The sequence below is a fragment of the Pelodiscus sinensis genome, chromosome 1, assembly GCF_049634645.1.
Source record: "Pelodiscus sinensis isolate JC-2024 chromosome 1, ASM4963464v1, whole genome shotgun sequence".
NCBI classification, from domain to species: domain Eukaryota; kingdom Metazoa; phylum Chordata; order Testudines; family Trionychidae; genus Pelodiscus; species Pelodiscus sinensis.
In genome coordinates this window covers 179,857,083-179,878,512 of record NC_134711.1, presented here as the reverse complement: position 1 = coordinate 179,878,512, position 21,430 = coordinate 179,857,083, and the positions used below count along the sequence as shown (strand labels likewise).

The 21,430-nt window shown below is 41.0% G+C and overlaps 1 protein-coding gene across 2 annotated transcripts in view; it reads left to right on the top strand.

Annotated features, from left to right (window-relative positions):
* ADAMTS5 (ADAM metallopeptidase with thrombospondin type 1 motif 5) overlaps positions 1-21,430 on the top strand; it is a 60,141-nt gene that overhangs the window by 6,776 nt on the left and 31,935 nt on the right. For both annotated transcript variants that reach the window (XM_006128832.3, XM_075910300.1), the window contains exon 2: positions 7,941-8,073. In XM_006128832.3, coding sequence (XP_006128894.1) covers positions 7,941-8,073 — 133 coding nt within the window. The remainder of the gene's footprint in view (positions 1-7,940; positions 8,074-21,430) is intronic.

The following is a 21,430-nucleotide window of genomic DNA, read 5'->3' as shown; positions in this document are numbered from 1 at the left end:
TTGGGTGGTAGAGGATCCTGCAGTACCAGTCCAGTTCAGAACTATCTCTTTTGTCTCTTGTCACTATTTCTTGCCATTGTTAAGTAGAGGAATAAAAGAGCCTGTTCTGAAGGCTAACACAGAATTAGGTGTGGCTGATTTTTGTTTGTTTGTTTCCCAAGCTGTGGATGGGCCCACCATCTTACAGCCTCCATATCAGGGAGGCATTGACAGCCAACAGCCTCCTCATCCCACCCCCAAAAAAACACCCTGATTCTGTCAGCCCCTGCTCCAAGTTGCAATACCACTCACTCAGATTTGGTCAGTCAGAACAGTTTTGGTAATCAGGCCAAACCTAAATGAGGGGTGGTGTGGCCTGACACTTGTGCCCTCCACTTCTCCCACAACCAATAAACCAAGCAGAAGTTTTTCTGCACACTTTCTCCTGCCCTGAAAATGTGACCACTCTTCCACTCCCAGTTGAGATCCTCTTTTCCAGGGGATAGCATTGTTAGGAGTGTATTGTTAAGAGTTTATAAGTGGGAAGCAACACAGTGAAGTTTTGCCAGGGGCAGCAGTTGTCTTGTATATCGTATGCCCATGTAGTTTAAGGAGAGGGCAATTTCCATACTTCATAAGGTCCCAAAATAATTTAATCTGATCCTGTGTAAAATTCTCCCAACCTATATCAATCATGACTGAAGCTAAACTTGAATGCAAGCTCCCAGAGGTGGACTACTGAAAACATCTGGACAAAATCCCATTTTCTTCCTTTCCTGTCATTCCAGCCTGAATCATGGGAAAACTAAAATAGATCTCACAACAAATACATGCAACCCAAAACATAAAAATTCTTTCATAAGTACTGGTCAGCATAGTCAATGATAGTACCTCATGCTTGGCTTTAAAAAAAAGTTCACATTAAAGCCAGAGACCAGTCCTGCCCTTTTCCACTTAGCAATTATATGGGTCCTTGCTTGTGTGATTAAGTTAAACTATCAAAATGACAGTGTTGTTAAAATTTAACAGCAAGTGTTGGATTATCTCAGTTCAGTGGATGATAATGTCGTTGAGGGGAGATGATGCTTTCTTGTCTCTCTCTCTTTTTTTTAAATTCTACATCCTCCAAATTACATTGCTTTGTTAGTAAGCCAGAGTTCACTCTGTCTGTGCCAATTGCCAGCAATATATTGTTATCGGGTTGTGGGATTGCCAGATGGTTTCAACAAAAATACCTGACACACTTGACATTACATCACCATCTACATTACCTCTTATTTAGAAAACACTGGACATTTAAATTTTCTCATTTATATTTTCTCACTTTGTTTCCCGAACAGAAAGCTCAAATACTGGACTGTCCGGTTCAAAACTGGACACCTGGCAATTCTGTAAATTTAATGTCTAGTGTAACTGATCTTTAAATTACTAAAGGAATTACATTTGCTATCACTCTTGCAAAGCTGATAGAAATGTAGCCGTGTTAGTCTGGGGTAGCTGAAGCAAAATGCAGGACAATGTAGCACTTTAAAGACTAACAAGATGGTTTATTAGATGATGAGCTTTCGTGGGCCAGACCCACTTCCTAAGATCAAATATATGGTTGTGACTATTTTCTTCCACTATTTGATCTGAGGAAGTGAGTCTGGCCCACGAAAGCTCATCATCTAATAAACCATCTTGTTAGTCTTTAAAGTGCTACATTGTCCTGCATTTTGCTTCTTGCAAAACTGTTCCACTGACCTTAATATAAATATAATATGTTGTGTGTAAGAAATGTCATGGGAAATTTTGGGTGTGTAAGTAAATGTGAGGAAATCATTGCACCATTTCACAATATTTGTGTTGATTTTCCCCCACCCCAAAAAGGCTACGCCTAAGGCAGTTGTTCACAGACTTCTAATTGTCTGACAAATTAGCAATTTGGTGGTGCAAGGCACTTTTTTCTTGGTATGTCCAAAAGCCCCTTTCAAATGCTTTTAAAATTCTTGTATAGTTCTAATCTGCACTATGAAGAATTAAGTGTATTTGCTAAAACTGAAGAGCAAAGTTTATGAATGGAAGAAATGTAGCGATATGTTGAACTTCTTGCTCAATGTATATAGTTATATTTTAAGGCACTATATAATGTCAGAGATCAAAATTTACATTTGTTACAGGTCAGTTCATTCCATTACTAAGATGTGCAACTAGAAACAACGATTTTTAAGTGAAATTAGTTACCAGTTTCAATAGGGACACTTCAGTTCTCTTCATTCACAACAATGCCATATGTAGACAAAAGACCAGACTGTCTTGATGCACTTCAAGAATGCTGAGAACTTGGCCTTTAATGAGCTGTCTAACTACTGATCTTACAATGTACAGATCAGTCTTCCTAAATCATTTCTTTGCCAAGCCTGTAGGATTACTATCTATTGTCTCCTCTGTAGCGAATTCATTTCCTATTGATACATCATTTTGAAACTACTGTAATCTAGATCAAAGGATAGATTAAAGTCTTTCTTTAGAAACAGCAAGAAATGTTTATTCTTGGAAGTTTCCACCAAGTGAGCTTGGTGATAATTAAGTAAGCAAAAGCTCAGATGAAAGTAGATAGATACGAATGGGCATCTAACTCTTTAAATGAAAACTACTCATTATGCGGAAGTAATACTTGGAAACTAACTAAAAGTATTATATGGGCCCAAGCTTTCTTAGTGATTTGGAAGCAGTTTGAAAAATTGAGCAAGCCTGTAGATTTATTAGATTGCATCAATACATCAGGGTCTGATTTTAAGCAAGAATACTTTGCAGGTGCAATAAACACCTCAATATACTCCCAGCAACATTAGGAGGGTCTGAGGTTCTATCTGAAATTTCTCAGGGAACTAAAAATGTTATTGATACATACAGCTACATATCAGTAGTCAATGGGACCAATGGTGGGTATACATCAGGATAGAATTTGTCCTAAAAAATCAATCTACAGAAGAATAACCAGGCTATGTTTTTAAGTCTTTGCAATTGAAAAAAGATCAAGCAACTAGAGAATGAGTAGTGAGTTAAAGTAAAGAGTAAGAGAGCAATGTAATTACAGAACAGTTGTTTCAGAATTGGTAGGCTTAACAAGTGCATAGTGTACAAAAGTCACTGTAAAATAAGTTACATAGGTCAAGACTGAACAGTCATGGAAAGGAAGCATAACTGAGATTGTGAACTGAGACCAGCATGGGAATGCATGTCTAAAAGTTTGCCTAAGTTAGCGTTGCTAATGATAGCATTAGCTTAAGTAAAAAAATGCATCCAGGCACAGATACCCAAGATTGAAAAACAGGATAAACCATTGCTGGTTGTATGTAAATTTGAATCTCTAAAATCCAGCCAGCTCGTGTCTGATTTTAGTTACAGCCATTGTAGAAAAGAACCCCTCCTCCGCCGCCACACTCTTCCAATATCAGAGGGGAAGCCATGTTAGTCTTAATCTGCAAGAACAATGAGAAGTCCCGTGGCACCTTATAGACTAACAGATATATTGAAGCATAAGCTTTCGTGGGCAAAGACCCGCTCCGTCAGATGAATGTGACGAAGTGGTTCTTTGCCCATGAAAGCTTATGCTCTAATATATCTATTAGTCTATAAGGTGCCACGGGACTTCTTGTTACTCTTTCAATAATCACTCTGTGCACAGAAGCTAAACATCAGACAGTAATTCGAATCCTCACACCAAAGGTCCTGATTCCTCACCACTTTCATGTCCAACTCCAAAATTCATAGAGTGAGCCTGCAACACACACACACACACAATATCCTTCTTCCCCAGGCACCTACTGCATCACAACAATGGTTGCTTAGATCAATGGTTTCCAACCTTTTTTATACCACGGACTGGCAAACCCATTCACAAACTTTTGGCAGTCCAGCGGTATTTTATTTGCATATTTGCATATTCATTCCACAAACATTGACTATTCAAATATGCAAATAAATATTTCCGGTGCACTAAGGGGCTGCCGCGAACAGCCAGCTTTAGCTTTGGCAGCCAATGGTTCCGAGCCTGGCACTGGTCCACGGACTCGTGGTTGGGAAACACTAGCTTAAATGGCCCAAATGTCCAAAGTTTTACCACCACTCATAGTAGATCCAGTATGCTGAGTCTTCTCTCAACATCAACAGTTTCTGTTGTTCCCTTCATCTCTTCTTCTTTTTCCCGTACAAGGGTTTATGATCACACTGCTCATTTCCCTCTCAAATAGGGCACATAAGCCCCCTCCTAATAGCATACCTTAGGAATATATGTTGCAGATAATGTAGTCAAGGGAAGGCATTGCCTTTCCTAAAAGATGGGTGACCCCATCTCACTCTGGCCAGCTGGGGGTGGCTGGGGCAGGGGGCTCCAGCTGTGGTGAGACTGCCCCCACGGCCGGAGCAGGGAAGACGGGGCGGGGGGAGCTAGTGATGTTTGGCACTCTGGGAGGCAGGAGAGGGGGAAAAGGTTTGCTGTGGTGTCCAGTGCTGGGGGGGAAGATGCAGCAGCTTTGTGGGGGAGCAGGCATAATAGAGGGACATTGTGGTGCAGGGCAGAGCCCAGTGGCCACAATGGGACTGGGCTCTGGTAGGCATGGAAGGAGCGGGGTTGGGACTTGCCTCCTCAAGCTAGGCCTTCACTTGTCAACCATGCTTAGGAACACCATAGTTTGAAAGGTATGGGATTTTCAGAGTAATTTATCTCCTTCCTTGGGACCTTTCAGTTGTCACCACTAACTAATGCATCTCATCAGTGCTTCAAATTGCCTTAAATGAAGTTCTGTGAAGAAAGTATATCTTTCAAGCCTATTTTATTTGGGCTAAATCCAAATGTTACAAAGATAAGCATAGTAGTGACATTTGGTGGTGAGCTTTTTGGCTATAGGCTTGACTTTGGCATGGACAGCACTTTGGGCAACTGCTCTAGAATTGGATATGCTTTTTGTGTGGCAATGCTAAATTTCCATGAACCTGTTGTATGATGACACACAGTATGCAGTCTGAGGTGATGTCAGCCACATGTCCGTATTAATAAAGCATTGCTAAATAAAGGTTCCCTTACATGTTGAAAGCAACATGTGTATAAATGTGACACACAGGGTAGGTGAAATTATATCTTGTATTGGACCAACTTCTGAGTATGTCTTGATATTAATGGAAGTAGCATGGCGATATCCCCACGCACCACTTTGGAAATTTAAGAGCAACACATTTGTTCAGGCAAAATTTGTTTAGTTCAGTATTGTAGTTAATCTCTGTCATGAATCTATAAACTTACAGAGAAGAATTCTAAATTCAAAGGTTATACCAGTGTAGTTAAAACATTGTAACACCCCTAATGTGGAAGCAATTATGTGGCATAAGGCACCTTTATACCAGTATAACAGCACCCACCCCAGTGGGCCACCTTCTTTTCTATCTTGGTCCCGTGGCCCGCCAGGGACATCAGCTGGAGATCCTGCATGGCACTGTGAGTACAGATGTGTACTTGGTGCAGTTCACTCTTGTCCCTGATACTTGCCCCTTCTGTGGCATAAGAGAGACCGTGGCACATGTCTGTCTGGGGTTCCCCGGGTTACAGACCCTCTTTCGGCTCCTCTAGAACCTCTTATTGAGGTTCTGGCTACACTTCTCCCCTCATCTACTGCTCTATGCATGCCCCATCTGTAGCCCCACAAAGTCACGGGACTTTCTCATCAACCTTTCTCATAACCAGTTATGGTCAAGATGGCCATTTATAAAACGAGGGAGCAGAGGTTGGCTGCGGGAAGAGCCTCTGACTGTGGGGCCTTTTTTGGTCCTCTATCAGTTTATGCATCCAGGCAGGGTTCTTCTGGGTGGTGTCTGCTTGCTCCCTCAATGCTTTTGGGGAGCAGTAGGTGATCTCTGTGGCTCTTTATTCAGTATCCCCTTCCAGTTCCTCATTTTCGTCCTTTGACCTTAACACCTCCCCCTGCTTTTCTTTTTATTTATCCCTCATAATTAGTCGATCCTCCTCATGGGCTGGGGGAGAGTCCTTTAGGTGTGAGCGAATTTATGCCCACCCACCTCATAGTTTTCCAATAGGGGTGTAACAGCATCCACATTATGGGTTTTATTTGGTAAAAAAAATCACACCTCTTAGCAAAATAAATATAGTGATGCAAAAATTGTGTCCAAAACCAGAAATAGACAGAAGTGATGTGCACCCGCCTCTTCCTCCCTCAGTATCTTAGCTGTAGCTTAGTGCTCAAACTCCATTTAATTTATTTACCCCTGGTCTGTACACAGTTTTTCTAATTGTCAGTGGCTTGATAGAAGCAGTTCCTTCATATCTAAATTTCAAATGAAGGAAGATAATCTGAATGGTTTTAAAGAAATAAGTTATTCAGCAGAGCTAGTTCTTTGACAGATGGATTTGAAAATACAGTCATAGAATCACAGAGCTGGGAGAGACCTCAGGAGGTCATCAGGTCCAGCCTCCTGCCCAAAGTAGGACCAATCCCAACTAAATCAACCCCGCCAATCATGTCTTCAAATAGCACTTTCATCTAACCATGCTGTGTAGTGGGCATATTGTGGTATTTTTCACTTTAAGCCCATCTGAACATCTCTGTTGCAGAGTAATCTGTTAACTGCATTTTGCATATTACAGTATGTTAAACTTTCTGACAGATACAGCAGTGCATATACAGTGGATCTTATTACACCTGTATGCAAAATGCATAAGGGCCTAGTCCAAAGCCCATTGAAATGGCAATGAGTTTTTCTGATGTCCTTTATATATACACATGCCCTATATAGCTTGAAAGCTCAGCTCTCTCACAAACAGAAGTTGGTCCAATAAAAGGTATGACCTGACTCACCTGGTCTCTCTAATAGCCTGGACCAATATGGCTACAGTCACACTCCATATAGAATAAGTTTTAGATCATCTAACGATAGTAAGAACACCACAGTGGTTCAGTGGTCAGGGCAGTAGTCTACTGCTTGGGAAACTGGATTCAATTCCCCTCTCTGCCATGGACTTCTCGTGTGACCTTGGGTGAATCATTGAGTCTCTCTGTCTCTCTCTCCCTGTCTATAAAATGAGGGTAATAGTGCCCTAACTCAGAGGGTTGTTTTGTGGATAAATACATTAAAGCCCATGAAGTGCTTTGAGATCTACTGATGAAAAAATTAGGTATTATTAATTACAAGTGCCATTAAGGAATAGGAATGTATAGTTTAGTGGTTACAAAAGGTGACTGAGAGTCAAGAAATTTTTTTCATATCCAACTCTGTCACTGATTCTCTGACTGACCTTGTGGGGGGGGGAAATCACTTACAATTCAGTTTCCTTGTCTGCAAAATGACGATTATAATACATGCTGTGCCTGTCTCCTTTGTGTGTTGTGAGGTCTAATATTGCATAGGAAATAGTGGATCCCCTCTTATTTCCTTAGGTGTCAGTAAAAAATATTTTCCTTAGAAAGGAATAATGGTCTTGGGGCTAAGACCCTGGATCGGGACTCTGGAACTTTTTGTTCCATTCCTGGCTTGGCCACAGACTTCCTGTGTGATCCCATTCTCTCTGTTCCACAGCTGTAGAATCAGGATAATATTCTCGCCCTACCTTCTTTGTCCATTTATCTGTGTAGATATGAGATCTTCTGTGCAGAGTCTGTCTCTTACTATGCGCATGTATTGTGTCTAGCAGCACACTGGAATCCCTGAGAGCCTGAAGGCACCATAGTAATTTACTACAAAACTTATGCAACAGTGCTCAAAGTCAATGAAAAGTTTCCTATTAACTTTAATGGGCATGGGATTGGGCCATCATGCTTGTAAAGAGCTTTAATATCCTTAGATGGATGTCCAGAAGAGTATTATTATTATTATCCGGGTCCTGCTGTTAGCAAAGGGCCAGTGACTGTAAGTTGATGATACCTCTGGGTGTAAAAATGTATTTTAATGATTTTTCCCTTTCTTGGCAGGATTTGTGTGGGCATCATTCATGTGATACTCTGGGAATGGCAGACGTTGGGACCATATGCTCTCCTGAGCGCAGCTGTGCAGTGATTGAAGATGACGGCCTCCATGCAGCTTTTACAGTGGCTCACGAAATTGGTATGCAGTGCCTTTTCTGTTCCCTTGCCAAATCAAACACTTGTAACAGCTGCATTAGTAACCAAAATACTTCACAATTAATTCCAGATTTCCCCTGGTTCAGATATACACTAGAGGATTAAAGCTGAATACATATGCACTTTGGGGTTAACTAATAAGAGATCAGAAAGCAGGTGAAAGTGCACATTAGGTACTGACAGTGTCATTTTAAAGCAGTAGTTGAAGTGAAAATTCAAGAGCTGCTACCGTCTAAACATGTCATTAGATGTCCCTTATGAGAAGGTACTGGCCCTGTCAGTAATGGATCTAATATATAGTAGTAAGCAGTGCATTGTAGAATCACTTGCTGGACCTTTCAGGAGCTATCATTCACTTTTTATTTATTTTTTGTCTGCTGAGTGGACTGAAATAAGTTCCCATGGAATGGGCAAATGCTGATATTATTTGTACCTTATTAACATTCCAATTTTATGGTGAAATGCAATATTAAAATCAGTTCTGAAATAGCTGAAAACAGTATTAAGGTGCCAGAGACTTAGTCTCAACAATCACTCACCCATGCATCAGCTTGCTCCTCAGCAGGCAAGAGTTTACACTAAAAAAGCTACCACATAGCCTGCAGAGAGACATTTAAGACAGCCTTAATGATGGAGGAGGATTGCATACTTGTAAATTATATCTGGTAGGATGTATCCCTTGAGATAGATTGCTGACACCATCATTTTTAATGTACCAACAAATTGCACACTGTGTTTCAGATCTTCATCTTCCTCAAGTATTCACATTATTGTGGTTGCTGGAGATTCATTTTGTTAAAAACTATTAGCTCTGCAGTGTGAACAGTAAGGAAAATGGAAAACATAATTTTTTTAATGTTCTTGGAAGGAAATAACAAGGCAGGAGACTTTCAGGCAGTGCCAATTTCTGAATTGCCTTGTACCTCATGCCAAACCAAAGTAAAGTTTGTTTTGGGAGTATCATTGCACTACTAGTTCAATTTTCAAATAGCTAGCAGGTAGGGGAAAAGAGTCCTGTGTCTAATAGCTCTAGAATGGCAGTCAGAGGTCATTTGAGCTGTACTCATGGTTTTCATGTTAGCAGTTCTAGCCTTTCCATCAGACACCTCAAGTAACAAGGAGAAACTAACGCATGGTCTTTTAATGACACAGTCAAATGAAACTACAGATGCCTTGAGCTGAATTGTTTACGGTAGAAAAACCAATAAAATGATGTCAGAATGGATCCTGATCTTGAAAGTTCTTAAACAGGAGGGCTGGATTCATAATAGGAAATAAAGCCTTTCTAGATCATTAATTCAGAGCATTGGTAGATGTAGATTGGTGCCACTATATGCTGGTTATTCACTGACCCTATAGGAAATGCATTTGCTTAGTTCAGTCCCCAGCAAGAAGAACCTACATCACAAAAACCACTCTCAGAACTGGAGCCTGATTTCCTCGGTGACCTTAGCAGAATGGCCAAGGAATAAAGAACATATAGACTGAAATATTCTCTGGTACCTCCAGCTAAAAGTTAACGTCCACTGATAGAGTATGATGTGGTGGAAGCTTGCAATGCTGCCATTCATACTGTGTCTGCTCTGTGGATACTTTTCACCCGCAATAATAAATTCACACAATATTTTTAAATATCTGATACCTTAAAGAAAAGAGAGAAAATGAATAAAGAGATGAATGAGTAATACAAGATTGACCTCCCTTGTCTGGCACCCTGGGACCTGATCTGTCCCGAATGAAGGAATTTTCTGGATATGGGGAGGTCCCCTGCCACTGGCCTCTCAGGACACTTTTCCTTCCTGCAGTTGGTTCTGCTGCGGCCCCACTGCCACTAGACTTCAGCTGCAGGGCTTGAACTTGGGCTTTGGCCTGCTGGAGCGCCCCAAGATGGAGCTCCCTAGCCTCCGCAGCCCCGCTTCTCCCCTGCCCAACCAGAGATCTCCACCTTGGACAGGGCTTGCCAGTCCCGCTGATGCCCTGCCAGCTGGGGCTCACCTGGGACAGAGCTCCCCAGCTGCGTGACCCCGCTTCTCCCCCACCAGACCAAGGATGGAGTTCACGCTCCTGAGTGCTGGGGCTCTCTGATCTATCAACATCCATGGTCCTTTTGGACCATAGATGTTGCCAGACCAGAGAATCCTGGATTTCGGAGGTTCAACCTGTATACTGTATCTTTAAACTCAACGAGAAGAAAATATAAACATGCTTGAATTATTTTAAATGGTTTTGAAGCAGATACTCCTTTTATTTTTTAAAGTGCCACTTTCATACCTAGCGGTTTACTATGAACCTGTAAAAGCTCTAATTTTAAATACAAAAAAGGAAAGAATTGAAACTAGTGGATGAATGAGTTTCTGGACCCCAAAACTCTAGCTCTAAACTAATAGCCAGGTTTTTCTCACCGTAAGATTTTAAGAAAGAAGGGGTGTCAAGTCACAGAATGGTCTGTGTGTATGTGTGTTACCCAAAGTGGGAGATGCTAGGAAGTGTGTGTGTATGAGAGAGAGAGACAGAGACAGACCCAAAGTGGGAGACACTGGAAAAAAAACACAGTAACATAGCTTATTCTAAATACTTAGATGACAGTAAAGGTCACGGGAAGATGAAAAATAAAAGAGTGGTGGGACTACCCTGTAGTTAAACTCTTTTAAGCTGGAGGCTGAATTCCTTCCTATGATACTGGAGTCTTATAAGTCCCTTTTTGGCAGGAAGGGAGTAGCTTTTATTTTTACAATAACTTGGTTATTCAGTGGAATTCACATAGCAAAGTAGAAAACACCCTCTGGACAGGGGTATTCTAAGTATGTCAAAGCTAGCTGGTCTTTTCTGTTAATGATACTGAGTAAGCAAGCCAGCTAAGAAGCAAATCAGATTGTTTGCACTTCTTTAAGGGACTATGATGCATTATAACTTGAGTAACCAATGTGGTAACTGATGAATCTGAGCCTGTGAATTATTGTGCACCCGTGCTTTGTAGTGAATTCAGTGGGATTTGAAGGCACTCATCATCTTTCAGAACATGCTGGACATTTTGCAGGCTTGTGTCCTTTCTTATGAAGATCAGCAAAACAAATGAAAATAAGGATCAAATCCATGGCCAAGTACACACCTCTAAGTACAGGCTGGTGCTGGGGAAATGCTGAGGGTACCAGAAGGGACTCATCCGCCTGGTGTGTCATGGCACCTCATTAGTTCTACTACCAGCAAGACTTCCACACTTCCCATACATGGGGTTTGGATTTATCCCTAAAAGAGAATATAACTGAATTTTGCTCAGTGGTTTTTGAAAGAGAGGGTGTGAATGACTAGAAATGATAGGTAAAATCAACAGAGGGCAATGAACACGAAAGCAGAAACAAACTGGTGCAGTCTTGATATAGCATTCATATTGTACTGGTTAACAGACAATGAGTGAGACTTGGAGAAGGGTTCATAGCACGGGACTCAGCAAAGTTGGGCCTCGTTTTTCTCCTACTCCTGGGTATTAGTGTAAAACAGGAATAATTTAACAGAGCCCAGTTAAGGTAGACTCATGTAAAACAGGCATCTGGTGAAACATTCAGGTCCAACATTCTTCATGCTAAGGATGTCGCATCAAAAACAGTGTTTATGGAAGAGCCCCCCCCCCCATATTTTTGAAGGTAATAATCCAGTTTCTGCAAGCAGCATAGAATCATAGAATCATAGAATAATAGGACTGGAAGGGACCTCAAGAGGTCATCGAGTCCAGCCCGCCGCCCTCAAGGCAGGACCACGCTCCTTCTACACCATCCCTGACAGATGTCTATCTAACCTGTTCTTAAATATCTCCAGAGAGGGAGATTCCACCACCTCCCTTGGCAATTTATTCCAATATTTGACCACCCTGACAGTTAGGAATTTTTTCCTAATGTCCAATCTAAACCTCCCCTGCTGCACTTTAAGCCCATTACACCTTGTCCTGTCCTCAGAAACCAAGAGGAACAAATTTTCTCCTTCCTCCTTGTGACACCCTTTTAGATATTTGAAAACCGCTATCATGTCCCCCCTTAATCTTCTTTTTTCCAAACTAAACAAGCCCAGTTCATGAAGCCTGGCTTCATAGGTCATGTTCTCTAAACCTTTAATCATTCTTGTCGCTCTTCTCTGTACCCTTTCCAATTTCTCCACATCTTTCTTGAAATGTGGCGCCCAGAACTGGACACAGTACTCCAGCTGAGGCCTAACTAGTGCAGAGTAGAGAGGCAGAATGACTTCACGAGTTTTGCTTACAACACACCTGTTGATACAACCTAAAATCATATTTGCTTTTTTTGCAACAGCATCACACTGTTGACTCATGTTCAACTTGTGGTCCACTATGACCCCTAGATCCCTTTCCGCCATGCTCCTTCCTAGACAGTCGCTTCCCATCTTGTATGTATGGAACTGATTGTTCCTTCCTAAGTGGAGCACTTTGCATTTCTCTTTATTAAACCTCATCCTGTTTACCTCTGACCATTTCTCTAACTTGCTAAGGTCATTTTGAATTATGTCCCTATCCTCCAAAGAAGTTGCAACCCCACCCAGTTTGGTATCATCTGCAAACTTAATAAGCGTACTCTCTATCCCAATATCTACATCATTGATGAAGATATTGAACAGTACGGGTCCCAAAACAGACCCTTGAGGAACTCCACTTGCTATCCCTTTCCAGCAGGATTTAGAACCGTTAACAACAACTCTCTGACTAAGGTTATCCAGCCAATTATGCACCCACCTTATCGTGGCCCTATCTAAGTTATATTTGCCTAGTTTATCAATAAGAATATCATGCGAGACCGTATCAAATGCCTTACTAAAGTCTAGGTATATGACATCCACCGCTTCTCCCTTATCCACAAGGCTCGTTATCTTATCAAAGAAAGCTATCAGATTAGTTTGGCATGACTTGTTCTTCATAAACCCATGCTGGCTATTCCCTATCACTTTATTACCTTCCAAGTGTTTGCATATGATTTCCTTAATTACCTGCTCCATTATCTTCCCTGGGACAGACGTTAAACTGACCGGTCTGTAGTTTCCTGGGTTGTTCTTATTCCCCTTTTAATAGATGGGTACAATATTTGCCCTTTTCCAGTCTTCTGGAATCTCCCCTGTCTGCCATGATTTTTCAAAGATCATAGCTAAAGGCTCAGATACCTCCTCTATCAGCTCCTTGAGTATCCTGGGATGCATTTCATCAGGACCTGGTGACTTGCTGACATCTAACTTTCCTAAGTGATTTTTAACTTGTTCTTTGTGTATCCTATCTTCTAAACTTACCCTCTCTCTGCCTGTATTCACTACGTTAGGCATGTATGTGTTACAGTTTTAAAACATAGCCTCTTCAAGATGTTCTACGATTTATGCTGAATTTCTACATACTTTCCGGCTGCGTCTACACTACGAGTTTTCTCGGCAAAAAATATGCTAATGAGGGACTCATTTGCTTATGTCGTGGTCTCATTTGCATATTTTCTGCCGATCCGTTTTTGCACTAGGGGTTTTTGAGCAAAAACAAGCAGTGTGCAAAAAGAAAAAGTCCATACTTTGTTTTTGTGCAAAAACCCTAGCGCAAAAATGGATCAGCAGAAAATATGCAAATGAGACCATGACTCATGCAAATGAGTCCCTCATTAGCATATTTTTTGCTGAGAAAACTCGTAGTGTAGACGTAGCCTCCTGTATTAAAATAGGCATTGGATGTGTAGTTGGGATAGAACTATTTGTGTGTGTTGGATAACATTTGCAACTGTAGCGATAGATTAATTATAACCATAAACCCACAGACTGTGTGCTAATATGAAATGGGTAGACATCTTTGATGTACTCCAGTCTGTGAGGCCAAAGGTCTAATGCCTTGAATGCCATCAGAAGGTCACCAGTCATGCACACCCTTGCTCAGATTGTATCTTTACCTTTCAGTTTTAAAAACAGAGCTTTGTTAAATAAAACATTTCAATGTCTCTTTCTTCCATAGCAATTAATTCCTAATAGAAAAGTGAGCAAATACATGTAGGAAAAGGTTTGCAAATAACTTTTTCCTATTACTTTGGATCTGTTATATTGGGATCTGTTTCCCGACAGTTGCTGTTTTATTGACCTCCCTGAGACATGGTCAGGTCACATAAGACCCCTTGGGGATGCTTCCCGGGGTGCTGACAAGGCCACTGCCTCTCACCTTTCTCCTCTCTGGGGTGTCTTGTTACTCTGTCTTGCTGGGCCAGCTCCTTGGTCTCCTCCAGCCAAAGCACAGAGCTGAGATCACTGCCCCTCTGAGGAGCGGTACAGACATTGAACCTCTTCATGTCCAAGGAAAATGTAGTTTTGGGCCTAGCTTCCTGAGATACCACTCCACAAATGGGATCAGAACCCCAAAGGAATTATTTAGGTAAGCCCCCTTTAACAATGAAAAGAGGATGTACATGCTCTCCCAAGGAATAGTTATTTACACTGGGCTTGATAGTAAATACAAGTGATTTTATCAAGTACAAGCAATAGGATTTAAGTGGCTAGAAGTGAGAACAGGCAGAGCAAAGTAGATTACAAACTTAAAATAACAAAAAATGCTTAGCTAATTCTAACATCAAAACCTCTGTACAAACTTATTACAAATTCACCCTAAAACTGTTCCTTTTCCAGATAAGCCTTTAAACCAGGGAAGTTCCTCTACCTTGGGGTCTTTGGATCATCCTCTTGGGAGTGCCAGGCCAACCAAAGACAAAGACACTGCTAAGCATCCCACTGTTTTATAGATTCCACTTTTACATGGGAAGTTACCTGGTCAGTCCCTTCTAGTTAGGGAGATCACATGACTTTCTAGGATCAACCACTGCTAAGACTTCAAGGACAAAAGGGGTTGTTTACGTATGATTGTCCAGACATTGAGGTGTCCCAGCATTGGATACACCCTCGGTGTCTTTCATTTGCACATTTAAAAATCATAAAACATTCCATACTCCATATAGCTAACTTTACACACAAGAATAATACATACGCTAACCTAAAATATACAGATTCAGCAGATTATGACATTAAGATCGATAGGTAGGTTACATGAGGTAATTTGTCCCGAGCATCATCAAGTTATGCATATTTGTGTCCATAAGTACATTTCATAAAAGCATGGGAGGGAGTCCGTCACACTCCCGTTTAAGGAAGGATGGTCCAGAGTTTAAGGCTTTAACCTGGGATTCAGAAGACATGAGTTAAATTGCCTGTTCTGTCATGGAATGCCTCTGCTCCCCCATTTTACAGTGAGATAAAAGCATTACCACCTCACAGATGATAAACACATCAACATTGTGATGTACTTAGGCACTACGTAGTTGGGACCATAGAAATGTAATAGATTTTATTGCTTACACTATGGAAGTCTCAGCTGTGCCCTGATAAGATGTACTATATGTGTGTCATGTCACGAAAAGGCTCAACTAGCCAATAAGGATGTGACTTCTTTTGCAGTGTTGCCAGACGTACTTTAATTTTCAATATTACACATGTTGATTTAGTAACCACTTGTTCTTGCTGTTATTCCTATTTATAGTGCTGCAGCATCTAGAAAGCCCAGCTGATCTCAGGACCCCAATCTATTAGATATTGTTTCTAGCCATAATTAGAGACATTCCCTTTCCCAATGAGTTTATAGTCTAAAGAAAGAAGACTGGCAAAGGCTGGGAGAAAGGGCACAGTATTATTCCCATTCCACAGAGGGGGAGCTGAGGGAAACAGAGAATCAGTGATCTGCCCAAATGTACAGAGGAACTCTGTGACTGAGCCAAGAATCCAGTCTATGTTGCCTGCATCCCAGTCCACTATCTTTACCACAAGACAGCATGCACAACTTCTGTTTACTTCATGGAGAGTTACACATGCGTAAAAACTCACCAGGTGAGTGAAAAAACATTTGCATTGGTTTTATCAACTTTGCAGGAGGTATTCTGGTGAGCACCAAGGCAAGATAACATCAGTCTCTCTCTGCTACAAAATTTAACATTTGTTTAGCCTTATTTTTATTACCTAATTTTATGAATGTAATGAAACTGGCTCTCTGTGTCCTCCTAATAACATGGCTCGTGTACTCTTCCCAATGTTTTATTTTTAGAGCGTAGCTTGATATTTACAACACTAAAATAATTAAGCCCCTGTTCATTAATTTTATCCTTTTTCCTGTAATTCCTCCTCTCTGTTTTCCTCAGATAGGTACAATCATGACATTATAGAGCCGTATGAAAGGTACAGTTTGGGAATAACATATTTAATCCTGAAACTTTTTCTGTGTCAACATCCTATTGTGTATGTTAGCAAATGCTCCCATTTTCTGAAAATCCAGTTTACAACTGCAAACACAAATAAACTGTACTGTAAACACTGCAAACATGCTTCTGAATTCGATATAAGGACAATGGTATTGCAGTCCTTACTTAGGAAAAATGTACTGAAGTACAGACACAAATTGATACCCCAGACGCAAAAACAATAAACAGCTTGAGGGCAGTTTTAGTGTCGGGACCCAGATGTAAATTTGATAGTTGTCTTTTATCTCCTCAAAAAGCTAAACCAAGAATCTGGATCTGGACCTCCCTCACACTGAAATAAATGTGTTTAAACTCTGCAACAAACTTTGTGACTCTGATCCTTCTTCACAAATCTTTGAAGACAATATGAGTTCTGCTTGATATTCAAGCATTACTTTTGCTTACAGATAAATTATACTATACGACAAATACGTAAGTAAGCAGAGAAAGGTTGACATTATCTTACACAGGTTGAACCTCTCTGGTCCAGCAATATCCATGATCTGGCATGATTTTAGTTAGCCAGATGTCTACTTATCATGGGTGTGGCCAAGTTTCCCCTGAACCCATAAAGTTTGTTAACAGCCACCAGTCCTGATTCTCAGTGTTCTGTGCTGTTATTCAGCTCAGATTTACACCTAAATGTCCTCTAACAGCACAGTAAGCAGTGGAAGTGTTGGCAATATTGGCCTCCAATGGTTCGGCAAATTCTCTGGTTCGTCGCCAGTCAGGGTCCGAGGGTGCCAGACTAGAGACATTCAACATGTATAAGTGTTTTAACATTTGTGGATATACATATTTTGTATATGCATGAAATGTGATTAAATTCACAGTAACTTTTTGTTTTTCACTGATGAACATGTAGCCCTTTGAGGTTAAGGCTGTCAAGATAAAACAGATGAGAAAAAGCCTAGGAGCAAATCTTTTGTAGTCCTTCCATCCCATGGGGATTCATTGCCAAGGTCATAGAATCTTATAGGCACAAGAAACAATGGTGAAGGATGTCTAACTTTCATCTTATTTTTCCCACATGAAAGGTAACATATGGGCAAACATCCAGGTGACTATAATTAGGCTGAGTTTCTTTCTAAAACCAAAAGACTACAAATCATCCAAATGTTCTCTGATGGTATCCGTGGGAAGAATTACTTAATGCAATATTTTTGTATTTTTTTTCAAGCTTACATTTAAACTTTTGATGCTACCAAAGCATCTGAGTTAAGCCCTCATAAACAAGAAGAGTACTCAGCCCTAAGCCCTGGTGAAAGGTAAGAAATAGGGCAGAGACTTCAGCTGCTGTATCAAAACACACTGGAGCTGTACAAGAGGTTTCTAGTTAATGCCCATTTAAAGTTTTACTAAAAATTCTTGGCTCACCTAGAAATATTTTATTAGCTCGTAATGACGAGGATTGTTCCACCTGCTGCACACATGCTGCTTAAAAATAACTCTTTTACTGAAACTGGGCCAGTTTGTACGTGTCTCTGGGTGGGAGTGGAAGGTGAGATGGCTGAAGGGGGCTGAGTTGATTTACAATGCCTGAAACCTCTGTTGCTGAACATTAAAAGCTTTTCTTTCGCTAATGCTCATTTTTAAGTCTGTGAAGTGGATTTGGGATCCTTGCTTTATTTGAAGACTGTGAAGTGATTGTGAAGGAGTGAGAGGATGTAAAATCAGAGCAAAATGTTCAGCCAGGGACTTAGGAAGTAGCTCAGACACAACAACATCACAGCTGAGTTCTGCTGCTGTGGTTAGAGGTTTTCTGGAGTTGTGCTGATCTAGGTATGGCTGTACCCCTATACATGATTAGATTATACAAGGTTGTGTTTTAAAAAGCTGTAGTGGATCTTGAAACATAAGTTAAAGCCACAGAGTCAAATATCAGTGTTCCAGCCATCTGAAGGGAAGTGGGAATGAAACCAGGGGTTGCCTGATGTTTCAACATAATCATTAGTATCAGTAAAAGGGAATGTAGGGCAGGTGTGCTTCACCTTATGGCCTTTCATGTTGTAAAAGAGAGCAAGGGTTTACATATTTATATGTATTTATTTTTCTGGTAGTGCTGCAAATGAAGATAAACACTCTGATCCAGAGTCTGTAGTCTTCATGTTGCAGTTGGAGAACCAATAACCCTGGCACAGAGAGATGTAATTTATACATTCCTGCAGTATCTGATCTCCTTGTTTCCTATATGGGGATTCTTGTGGTGTTCCTCAGAATTTGGGCTGGGGGAAACAGATTTAAGGAACAGGAATCCTGCTGATGGAAGCTGCTAAGAGAATGTGCTGAATCAGTACATCTCCTGCCTTCTTCCCAGGCAATGTTAAACATTTTTTGGGATGAGCTGCTTTTCTACAGCCCCCTCCCCAGCAAAGGTGAGATGGCAGCCGATTCCCTCTCTTGAACCTGTGATCCATCAAGATCTATACCAGCAGAACCTGATGTTGATCCTGGATTGAAGTATATGTGAACTCCTGTTGAAGCCTGTTCTGATAAATGCCTGGTGGGAATTCTATCTATGGGTGTGTCTAGACTACATGCCTCCTTCGACGGAGGCATGTAGATTAGCCAGATCGGAAGAGGGAAATGAAGCCGCGATTAAAATAATCGCGGCTTCATTTAAATTTAAATGGCTGCCCCGATCTGCCGATCAGCTGTTTGTCGGCAGATCGGGGGAGTCTGGACGCGATGCCCCGACAAAGAAGCCTTTCTTCATCGACACAGGTAAGCCCAGGCTTACCTGTGTCGATGAAGAAAGGCTTCTTTGTCGGGGCATCGCGTCCAGACTCCCCCGATCTGCCGACAAACAGCTGATCGGCAGATCGGGGCAGCCATTTAAATTTAAATGAAGCCGCGATTATTTTAATCGCGGCTTCATTTCCCTCTTCCGATCTGGCTAATCTACATGCCTCCGTCGAAGGAGGCATGTAGTCTAGACACACCCTATGTGAGGTCTGTAAGACCTTTTGGTCGTGTGTTGATTTCTGTTTTTTGTATGCTATTGCATAGCACTTTAATACAGTCATTAAGATTCTGGTCAGTGATCCACAGCTTTATTAGATATGATATTTTAAAACTGCTTCTGGGCTGATGATTTAAATTGAAAGGTAGATTTAAAGACTACCAGTGAGAGAGAATGAAGATTTAAAAGAAAGTAGAGTGGGAAGCACATTTTTAAACTCTCAGCATGAATGTTGTTGTGCTTTTGCAATACAAAACACCTTATAAAACAGAACATTGTAAATCACTATGCCAGAGGGCTGTCAGTTTTATGTAAAGCTACCATTGACTTCAAAGTGATCTCTCCTTCTGAATGATAGCAGGATGTCTCCTATGAAGGCAAATTGTTTTTCACAGTTAGAAAAACAATGTAAAAAAAGAATTTAAATTCGAAACAAGTTTGTACATGGAAGTAAAAAAAAGTGATTATCCGAAATATATATACTGTCAATTAAAGAAAAAAACTGAGTCAGGAGAGCAATGGACTTTAATCCCATGTGAGCTACTGACTCACTTTGTAACCTTGGGCAAGTCTCTTGACCTTGTAGTTCATTCATCCCAGCTGGAAAATTAGGTGAAAGGCATGACCTCACTGAAAACAATTTCTTCCTCTGAGCTGAGCTTTCCTAAGTAAACAAATTACAATGTTTATAACATTTTTAGCATGTTATGTCATTGCATATGTCCAATGGTCAAATTTAGTTTAGGGACTATTCTTTAGTATGCTGTTTAATCTAGGGACTAAACTATAATGCATAACTATAAACATATTTTACTCCCCAAACACCATTTTGGATCTTTAATGCATTTTTATGTTGTCATGTACAAGCTATATGTTGGGTCTGATTCTCATTTACTCTGTACTTGTGCTTGGAACAGGGATATAGAGTAAAGGTGGTGTTAAACTACCTTGGCACTCTCTATGTACAGAGGCCCACCTAGGAAGTATCTGACTACTAGGATAAGTTAGAGAAAACACAGTGCGCACAAACTTCTATTCTGCTTTCACAGTCCCTAGGAAGAAGAGACTATCCAGAATCTTCTGGTCATCAAAGCTCCCAACACACCCCATATGTGCCCCCAATCCACCCTTTGTACCAGATGCTGTGAGCAAGGCTATCATAAAGCCCTTTATGTGAGCTCTATGCTGTCCAGAGAGAATCTCTGCACCCCTTTGTTCTACCAGAGAACAGTAAAGGAATTTTCGTATACGTGAGAATCAGGCCTATTGTGCAGTGGTTTTCAGACACAATTTGGGCTTTGACAGCTTTGTGAGAGTCCCTCAGGAGTATTCTCATTTTTCTGCAAAATTCTGTGTATCCAGCTGAGAACATAGATCTCAATCCTCAGATGTGTTGCTTCGTGGTGCTGAGTTCTGTCTTCTCCTACTGGTGTCAGTAGGATTTGAGGGTACTGAGCAGCTTGAGAAAGGGCATTCAGCATTTCTTAAGACAGAGTCTTTATGCTCTTATAATGTTGCTTTTTGATCATTTGAAACATAAGGGGCTCGTCTACACTGGCCCCTTTTCCGAAAGGGGCATGTTAATTTCACAGGTCGTAATAGGAAAATCCGCGGGGGATATTTAAATATCCCCCGCGGCATTTAAATAAAAATGTCCGCCGCTTTTTTCCGGCTTTTTGAAAAGCCGGAAAAGAGCGTCTACACTGGCCCCGATCCTCCGGAAAAAAGCCCTTTTCCGGAGGATCTCTTATTCCTACTTTGAAGGATCTCTTATTCCTACTTATTCCTACTTCAAAGTAGGAATAAGAGATCCTCCGGAAAAGGGCTTTTTTCCGGAGGATCGGGGCCAGTGTAGACGCTCTTTTCCGGCTTTTCTAAAAGCCAGAAAAAAGCGGCGGACATTTTTATTTAAATGCCGCGGGGGATATTTAAATATCCCCCGCGGATTTCCCTATTACGACCTGTGAAATTAACATGCCCCTTTCGGAAAAGGGGCCAGTGTAGACGTAGCCAAGTAGTCCCCAAAACAGTAGGATTAATGAGAACATAAAAACGGCCATACTAGGTCAGACTAATGGTCC